The 10092-nt window shown below is 44.1% G+C and overlaps 1 protein-coding gene across 1 annotated transcript; it reads right to left on the bottom strand.

Moving 5' to 3' along the window:
* Positions 1-4386: 4386 nt before the first annotated feature.
* LOC138876419 (uncharacterized) lies at positions 4387-8356 on the bottom strand. Its single transcript, XM_070155339.1, has 5 exons — positions 7811-8356; positions 6975-7310; positions 6423-6721; positions 5640-5723; positions 4387-4450 (listed from the first exon to the last, which is right to left on the bottom strand). The coding sequence occupies exons 1-5, from the start codon at positions 8354-8356 to the stop codon at positions 4387-4389; spliced, it is 1329 nt and encodes a 442-aa protein (XP_070011440.1).
* Positions 8357-10092: the final 1736 nt, after the last annotated feature.

The following is a 10092-nucleotide window of genomic DNA, read 5'->3' as shown; positions in this document are numbered from 1 at the left end:
AGCTAGGAAGGGAGTCGAGTATCTATCTAGACTAGAGTTGTGTAATTGTTCCAAATGTCACTTCCAAATATCTTTTGAATTTTCTTTAACAAACTAATATTATCAATTACTAATTAGAACTAAATTATGCTAATAAGAAAATTGCTAGAGCTGAATCTAATGGGTCGAAAGGAACTAGGGTAGTGACTTTCACCTAGGTGGCTAATTGACGGGTAAATGCTTCTAAGATTCGATTGACATGATTGGGGAAATATGCTATAACCGTTGCACAATTTTACCCACTCTCACACCTCTCGTTAGAGAGAGTGTTTCCCAATTGACTTTCTCGAGACCAAATAGGTAGGCAAATTAGCTCAAGCAACTAGGGTTCAAGTTGGGTAATTACTCTCTCGATGTTTAACCCTTTAATTGGGACTATGAATTCTCTTGAGTCCATCCCAATTCCTTGTTGGATCAATTTTGGAGACTTAGGCTCTCGTTCTCAAGAAGAGTCAAGTCAACTTAGCATAAACCGATATTTGCAACCACCAATTCATAGATTAAACCATAAAATTGACCCAAATAACAAACACCCATAGTCAATCTAACAATAGATGGCAACAACCATTAATTACCCACACTAGGGTTGAGCCACAACCCTAGCTAATGAGTTTAGATACTTATGCTTGAAGGAGAAAATAGAGAAATAGATGAGGAACAAGACATATTAATTTAAAAGCTAATGTAAATATAGAGAATCTATCGTAAAATCTAAGTTAAGATGCCAAAAATGGCTACACAATAGCCTCTCACGAGCGCAACTTAGTTCTGATAATAACTGATGACCTAAAAATGGCAAAATATTCTATTTATACTAGTCTGGAAAAATCGGACAAAAATACCCCTGCGGGGTTAGCGTGGGCCGCATAAAATGGACCGTAGCCACGCTAGGCTCTTGGACTTCAATTCTGGGCTCTCTGAAATTGGGCACCGCAGACCGCGTAGAATGGATCGCGGCCGCGGAGATCTCTAATGCGATCCGCATAAGTGTGACTGCGGACCGCGTAGCTTGAACCATGGAAAATTTCTCCTCTCTGAATCTCCCTTCCGCGGACCGCATGTAATGATAGCGCGACTGTGGAGCCTTAACCGTGGACTGCGAAATATGTACTGCGGCCGCGTTACCTGAAGCCCATTTTTGCCAACTCTCTGAATCTCTCTTCTGCAGACCGCACATAATGATAGCGCGGCCGCGGAGCCTTCACCGCGGACCCCAAAATATGTACTGCGGTCGCGTTGCCTGAAGCTTGGTTTTGCCATCTCTCTGAATCACCTAGTGCGGCCGCATTCAACTTTGTGTGGTCCACACTAGGCTTCTTTTCCCTCAGTTTACTTTGTCTTTGATACTTGAGCAGGTTTTACTCCTTTTGAGCCGATCTTTGACATTTCGTCACTTTGTCGATCAAACCTGCAATGAAGCACAACTTATGAGCCTTTTGGGACTATTTTGTAACAATTTATAATCAAAGCATAGGCAAGAAGGAGCATGAAACTCGTTAAAATCCCTACTTATCAACTCCTCAAACCTAAGCCTTTGCTTGTCCTCAAGCAAAAACAAAATAAGACCCACCCCTTAAGGGAAAATCTAAGTATTTCCAAATATCCTAAAGTAACCTCAACAAGCACCAATTAGGACTAACAGCTGATCTGCCTTCAGTCTGTCAACATCAACTCTCAACGCCTTCACGGACTCCTTGGAAGCCTGTGTCTTCCTAAGCTTTTTGTGCTCCCGAGAGCCTTGCTCTGTGAATCAACTGCCTCGGTCAGTACCTTCTGAGTTTCGAGAATTTTCTTCTGGTTGTCTAAAATATCTTTCAAAGAATCCTCTATCGATTGGGAAACCTGTGGGGCTGGAGGTGCCGACTGAGCCTCTACCGTGGTAGTCAGGATGGACAACTTGGATGAGGCAGTCTGCATCTAGTTGTTGATACTTAGAAGTTCCTGGCTCAGTCGATGGGCAGTAATAGGATGGGCCCAGGAATATGGAATCTCCGGGTCCACTGAGGTGGATGGACCAGGAGGGGCAACAGTGGAAGTAGAGGCAGGCTCAGCTAGAGTCACTACCATAACTGGCTTTTCAGACTGGCCAGTTGGAGCAGTAACTGTACTCGTGAAGTTCTTCTTTTGGGGTTATCATCCCCCCTGCATGCTGTACCAAGAAAAAGGTCCTTCGCTTTGACTTTGATGTCGAAGGGCCTCTTTTCCACCTTCAAATCCCGGAAGTACATAGTGAGGAAACTGGGGAACAGATAGTTTCTATTATGCTTGGCACCCACAATAGTAATAATCCGCAACATCACATTCCCCACATTGATAGGGTGCCCCACCATAATAGAAGCCAGTAACACAGCCCGATGGAAAGGGAGGGAGTTGTCATGTGTAGTGGGGTCCAACCTGCTACATACAAAGGTCTCCCACCCCCGTGCCTCAAAGTTCAAACTCTGTCTCAAGATCTTGAATCCAGCAGTCAACCAGTCGGGGGTAGTACCTGGGATTGCCAGGTAATGTGCTAGCCAGGGACGAACCTCCTCGCCCATTTCCATCTTTGCCATGTACAGGGTCTCATCTTCCTCATTAAACCCAAGATAGTCATTGATTGTCTTCCCATCGAACAACACCTTCATATATCGAACCTTGGTCACTTTGGAGCCCTTTTTGATATGGGTTATGTTGCTGTAAAATTCCTTGACCAAGTATTCGTTAGCATCCCCACACTCATCTAGAAAATGTTCCCAGCCCACTCTTGTCCTAAACTGCCTCCTCACGTTGGGGTTGTGAGGTAGCAAGTCTCTATCAATAAAACTCCGCTCCGAAATTAATTTCCTCACCAGTCACCATTCCCGGAACTTGTGCTACGCTACCTCACTACCACACCTCCAGCTTCCTAGTTTGGGAAATACCCCCCACTTGAGGTTCACCTCCTTCTCCTACTTTTTCGTCTCCCCCTACTTCATCCTCATCACCTACTGCACCCTCTCCAGATAATGAAGCTGTGAGAGAGGTGGAGTATTCCCTACTACCATCACTTGATCCCTCAGATGACCCAGAAGAGATGTTCACTGATGCTTGGGCACTGGGGGATACTAGAGGTGTATCTCTCAGTCTATGGCTCTCCGGCCAGTCAGGTATGTATTCTGGCACAGAGTCCGAAGAGATCTCCCAAGAGGGCTCGTACTCACTCCCCGACATGTCAATGGCTTTATCAGCAGCTTTTATAGCTTTTCGCATGTTTTTGATGTTTTGCCCAGCTTGGGGAGTGAGTCTTATCATTTTCTGCTTCCCTCCCTGGGAAGATTTACCTCTGCCAGGTTGTTTAGATCCTTTGCCTCGTTATTTTACCATTATCTGCAAACACAATTCAAATGACTTTGTTAGTATCAGTAGCAGCAGGCAAGAAACAGAATTGCAGACAGAAGAAAAAAGTTGCAGACATGTTGTAGAAGGTACCCAGTGCGGACCGCACAAAATGGTGTGCGGCCGCACAGGGGTCAGTGCGGACCACACAAAATGGCCATGCGGTCCGCACAGGGGTGGGGTTAAGACTACCCACCCTCTAGGCAGTGCGGACCGTGCAAAATGTAGTGCGGCTGCACATGGGCCAATGCGGTCCGCACAAAATGTAGTGCGGCCACACTGCCCAAAGTTCAGCTTCCAAGTATTTCATCAAGGCGGTCCACACAAATGATGCTGCGGACCGTACAGGGGCACCACGGACCGTACAGAAATGACTGCGGTCCGCACTGAGTGCCCAGTTGTGGCACTAAGTTAGGGTTCATGAATTTTAGATTTTAAGCTCAATTATGCACCTAATTAGTGTCCCTACATGTTTGCCCATTGTATTGAACTACCTAAGTCTACCTTAATCAAAAATTTAACTACCCTAACCTAAATAATTGAAGAAACTACGGGAAGCATAGGAAGGAAAGCAAGAAAAACAAAAATTAAATAAAATTAACAAAATTGAACAAGTAAAAAGGAGTGTAATGTTACCAGCTATCAGATGAAATGAAGAATAACGGTTCTAAGAAGTTAGTTACGAGCAAAGACGAGGATGAACAGTGTTTTAGTAAGTCTAAGAGTAAAGAGATTGAAAAGTTTGAACAGGAAAGCCTCACGCCCTATTTATAGAAAAGGACATGGGACCTAGTCTCACCAACCAGTGCGGACCGTACAAAATGGACCGCGGTCCGCACTATACTGCTTTTTCCAAGTTCGACCAAATAACCCACTACAGTCCAAAATGGACTGCGGCCGCAGTGGCAAACTTCAGAGAGGTCGATATTTTACCCTTCACTAGTGCGGCCGCACTAACAACTTCAGAGACCTGTCACTTTTTTCCACTATGTCCTACACTGCACCAACACAATCCTGTAACATCTCACAACCAGTTAGCCCAAAAACAAATCCTATCCTACAATGAAAATCAAAGAAAAACAAGAAGAAAAACACATGGGTAGCCTCCCAAGAAGCGCCTGATTTAACGTCGCGGCACAATGCAAGTTACCATCACATCATTTAAAATGAAGAAGTGTCACCACGTGGCTGTCATCAATTTTTCCAAGATAATGCTTGACCCGGTGTCCATTAACTCTAAAAACTTCACCATTTTTGTTCTTTAAATCAAGAGCACCAAACGGGGTCACACACACCACTTCAAGCGGGCCACTCCATTTTGACTTGAGCTTTCCCGGAAACAGACGTAACTGGGAGTTGAACAAGAGAAACAAATCACCTACTTTGAACTCCTTTCCACGAGCATATTTATCATGAAGGTACTTCATCTTGTCCTTATACAAGGACGAACTGGAGTAGGCATGGAATCTGAATTCATCAAGTTCATTGAGCTGCTCCACACGAAGATTGGTTGCAACATCCCACTCAAGATTTAGCTTCCTCAAAGCCCACATGACCTTGTGCTATAACTCAAGTGGTAGATGGCAAGCTTTCCCAAACACCAACCGATACGGAGACATACCAATCGGAGTCTTGTAAGTAGTCCTATAAGCCTATAGAGCGCCATCCAACTTCTTTGACCAATCGGTCCTATTTGCATTGACCGTCTTTGACAATATGCTTTTGACTTCCATGTTGGAGACTTCAACTTGACCACTTGCTTGAGGATGATAGGGAGTAGAAACTTTATGATTGACACCATACTTTGAAAGAAAAGTGTCGAAAGCTCTATTGCAAAAATGAGACCCCCCCCATCACTTTTCTTGAGAAATGCAACAACACTCCGGGCCTCATTATTGGGCAAAGCCACGGCTTCAACCCACTTTGAAACATAGTCAACCGCCATAAGAATGTAAGTATTCCCACAAGAGCTAACAAATGGGCCTATGAAATCGATTCCCCATACATCAAAGATATCCACTTCAAGAATTGTATTGAGAGGCATCTCATCTTTCTTCGAAATTCCACCTGCCCTTTGGCATTCGTCGCATCTCTTCACATAATCACCCGCATCTTTGAACAAAGTTGGCCAATAAAACCTACAACTAAGAACTTTAGAAGCCGTCCTCCCCCCGCCATGATGGCCACCATAGGGAGAGGAATGGCAAGCCTCCAAGATACTCAATTGCTCCTCCTCCAGGACATACCTTTGAATCACACCATCTGTGCAAATCTTGAACAAGTATGGCTCATCCCAATAGAAGTCCAAACTATCCTGCTTGAGCTTCTTCCTTTGGTTAGAAGAAAGCTCACACAGGATTATACCAGTCACAAGGAAATTAGCCATATCGGCAAACCATGGCATATCATTCATCGACACCGAAAGAAGTTATTCGTCAGGAAATGAATCATTGATATCTAGGCCATCACGAGGCCTTCCCTCCTCCTCCAAGCGGGACAAGTAGTCCGCCACATGGTTCTCACTACCCTTCTGGTCCACAATCTCCAAATCAAACTCTTGAAGTAACAAGACCCATCACATCAGTCTAGCTTTGGAATCCTTCTTCATCATCAAGTACCGGAGTGCGGCATGGTCGGTATGAATAATAACCTTAGCACCCATAAGATACGGTCGGATTTTTTCCATTGCAAACACTATATCCAAAAGATCTTTCTCGGTCACCGTGTAGTTCACTTGAGCATCATTCATTGTCTTGCTCGCATAGTACACTGGATGAAACATTTTGTTCACTCTTTGACCCAAAACCGCCCCAACCGCAACATCGATCGCATCATACATGAGCTCAAAGGGCAAGCTCCAATTAGGTGCGGTAATGATAGGAGTGGTGGTCAACTTATGCTTGAGAAGTTCAAAGGCTTGCATACACTTTTCATCAAACACGAACTTAGCATCTTTTTATAACAACTTGCACAAGGGATTCACTAACTTCAAAAAGTCTTTGATAAATCTCCGGTAGAACCCCACATGCCCAAGAAAACTTCGAACTCCCTTGACGGATGTAGGGGGAGGGAGCCTTGAAATCACATCGATCTTTGCTTTATCTACCTTAATACCATACTTCGAAATTTTATGCCGAAGAACTATTCCTTCTTCCACCATAAAGTGGCATTTCTCCCAATTGAGGACAAGATTGGTTTCTTCACAACGGACCAACACCCTATTAAGATTCTTCAAGAACTCATAAAATGAATCCCCCACAATACTAAAATCGTCCATGAACACCTCCAAAATGTCTTCCACCATATCGGTGAAAATGGCCATCATACACTGCTAAAATGTAGCCGGTGCATTACACAACCCATAAGGCATCCAAGAAAACAAAGGAAAGTGCCACATGGACAAGTGAATGTGGTCTTCTCCTGATCTTCTGGAGCAATCAAGATTTGGTTGTACCCAGAATACCCATCTAAGAAGCAATAGAAGGCACGCCCAGCAAGTAGTCTAACATTTGGTCAAGGAAAGGCAAAGGGAAATGATCCTTGCGGGTCACTTTATTCAACTTGCGGTAGTCCATGCATACCCTCCAACAAGTGACTGTTCTTGTAGGAATCAACTCATTTTGAGAATTTGTAACCATGGTCATGCCACCCTTCAACGGTACACATTGCCCCGATGAAGTCCACAAGCTATCAGAGATGTGGTACACAACCCCGACATCCAACCACTTGATCACCTCCTTTTTCACGACTTCTTGCATTGACTCGTTCAACCTCCTTTGATGCTCTAAGGAAGGCTTTGCATCATCTTCCAAAATAATCTTGTGCATACAGAATGCGAGGCTTATTTCCCGAATATCAGCTAGAGTCCATCCAATTGCCTTTTTTCGCTTTTGAAGCACCGCCAATGTGGCATCAACCTGCATGTTAGTAAGGCAAGAAGAAAGAATAACTGGCAAAGTAGAATTTGAGCCTAAGAACTCATACCTGAGGTATGGAGGAAGTGGTTTCAACTCCAACACCGGAGGCTCCTCAATTGAAGGTTTAGTTGGTGGAGTCTTTCTATTCTCGAGATCCAAAGACAATTTCCTAGGATCATAAGAATAAGAGCTCATTCCATGTAAAGCATTCACGCACTCCACTCAGCTTGCATCCTCATTGACATCAAGATTCAACAATACGGACTCTAATGGGTCCTCCACATTGATCATTGCACTGGTGTCATCAATTATCACTGTTGTGACGAGGTCAACAAAAGAGCACACCTCGGTACTGTTGGTATGCTTCATAGATTTGCACACATGAAAGACCACCTTTTCATCACCCACCCGGAAGGTGAGTTCCCTTACTTCCACATCTACCAATGCCTTCCCCGTAGCTAAGAAAGGTCTGCCCGTATGATAGGAACTTCATAGTCCACCTCGCAGTCCAAGATCACAAAATCAGCAGGCAAGATAAATTTGTCCACCCGGACAAGCACATGATCAATAATACCCAAGGGTTTATTCATCGATCTATCTGCCATTTGTAACCTCATGGAACTCGGCCTAGGTTGCCCAATACCCAAAGTTTTGAAAACTGAGTAGGGCATCAAATTGATACTAGCTCCCAAATCACATAGAGCCTTTTCAAATTCCGCACTCCCAATGGTGCAAGGAATGGTGAAGTCACCGGGATCATCAAGCTTCGGGGCCATTGAATGCATGATAACACTAACTTGGTGAGTAATCTTTATAGTTTCACAATCCATAGAACGCTTCTTTGTAACCAAGTCTTTCATGAATTTTGCATAGCCTGGCATTTGTTCAAGAGCCTCTACCAAAGGGACGTTAATAAACAAGCTCTTCATCATGTCAATGAAATTCTTAAATTGATTATCATTCTTTTGCTTTGCGAGCCTTTGAGGATAAGGTGAAGGTGTCCTTGGCAAAGGTGCCTTGGCTTTAGGCACAACCGGCTTCGGCATGTCTATTACGTGTTCCCTAGACGGGTTCATGTCATTTTGAGTTCCCACCTCGACATCTTGAATAACAATCCTCACTTCATTGTTCACATTTTCATCAACCACATCTTCAACTACCAAAGGGACTTCTTCTTCTTGCAACTCAACATCATCACCCAAAACTTGCTTTTGCTTAGAGGCATTCACATCACCGGCTCTCCCACTTCTTGTTGTAACCACCATCACATGATTGTTCTCACCCTTCGGGTTCACTACCGTATCACTTGGTAGAGCACCCTTAGGGCGAGTATTTAAAGACTGAGAGATTTGGCCTAATTGCACCTCCAAATTTCTGATAGAGGTATTGTGGGAAGCCAACTGTGCTTCAGAATCCGCATTCTTCTTCATCATCGGCTCGAACATCATTTCAATACTACCCATATCATTGCCAGAAGAACTAGGACCTTGATATGGAAATGGGGGTAGATTGTTCAGTTGTTGGTACATTGGGGCCCTTTGAAAGTCTTGCCCTTGGTTTCCTTGGTTTCCATTGTTCCATCCTCCTTGATTATTGTTGCCACCCTAATTGTTGTTATTACCATTCTAATTCCCTTGGTTGCTTTGATTGTTGTTCTTATTGCCCCAGTTGTTGTTTTGGTTGTTGTTCCCCTAATTACTATTGTTTTGTTGTTGATTGCCCCAATAGTTATTGCCTTGTTGTTGATTGCCCCAATTGACTTGAGGTCTCCACTATTATTGGTTGGAAGATCTGCTCCGTTGGCCTTGATAATTGTTTACATATTGAACCTCTTCACTTTGTTCATCATAACCATCATTTTGAAATCCATCACATTTATCATCATATTGCTCAGAATTCCCTTGGTTTTGTTGCCTTCTCTTGTTGACAAGCATATTAACACCCTCCATGGCATTCACTTGGCGAGGATTTTGAACTTGTTGCAATTTTGCCTTTGCTAATTGGTTCATAGTAGTCGTCAACTCTGCTATAGCTTGCCCATGGCCATGCAATTCCTTGTGCAAATGAGTAACCGTGGTGTCACCCTAAGGCACATTTGCTCCACTCTGCCAAGCCGAAGAGGTGTCAGCCATCTCATCAAGTATATCACATGCCTCATCATACGATAGCTTCATAAAGTTTTCCCCGACAAGTTGGTTCACTATGTATTAATTTATTGTATTGATGCCCCGGTAGAAGGTTTGTTGGATCATAGCCTCAGTCATATCATTGTTGGGGCATTCCTTCACCATCGTTCTATACCGCTCCCAAATCTCATGCAAAGGTTCAGTGGGCTCTTGCTTGAAAGCCAATATCTCATCACGCAACGCTGCCATATGCCCAGGCGAGAAAAATTTAGCAATGAATTTATCCGCCAACTTATCCCAAGTTGTGATGGAATGGTTGGGAAGTCTCTCGAGCCAATCTAATGCCTCCCCCGAAGTGAGAATGGGAAAAGTCTCAACCTAATAGCATCCTCGGACACATCCGTTTGCTTGCTCCCCAGCATGTATCCACGAACCCCTTGAGATGTTTGTAGCCATTTTGGTTTGCAGCACCCGTGAAATACCACGCTGCTCAAGTAAGGTCAATATCGCATTGGTTATCTGAGAATTGTCTATCTGGATTCGGGGTGGGACAATAACACTCGCATAGCCCTGGTACGGAGCCACTCTTGGAGGTGGCAGAGGAGGGTCTGAAATATCACCATTCGGATTATCATTGGCATTGCGGCCTCTACGTT

Source organism: Nicotiana sylvestris, chromosome 8 (genome assembly GCF_000393655.2).
Source record: "Nicotiana sylvestris chromosome 8, ASM39365v2, whole genome shotgun sequence".
In the NCBI taxonomy this organism is placed as follows: Eukaryota; Viridiplantae; Streptophyta; class Magnoliopsida; order Solanales; family Solanaceae; genus Nicotiana; species Nicotiana sylvestris.
This window is presented reverse-complemented; position numbering and strand designations above follow the sequence as displayed.

Coding starts and splice junctions, on each gene's coding strand:
- LOC138876419 (XM_070155339.1), bottom strand. CDS start 8,356: ATGCCGAAGCCGGTTGTGCCTAAAGCCAAGGCACCTTTGCCAAGGACA. Junction 7,311..7,810: donor TTGTGATCTTGGACTGCGAG/GTGGACTATGAA, acceptor ACTAACATGCAG/GTTGATGCCACATTGGCGGT. Junction 5,724..6,422: donor GGAGTTCGAAGTTTTCTTGG/GCATGTGGGGTT, acceptor TTCTAACCAAAG/GAAGAAGCTCAAGCAGGATA.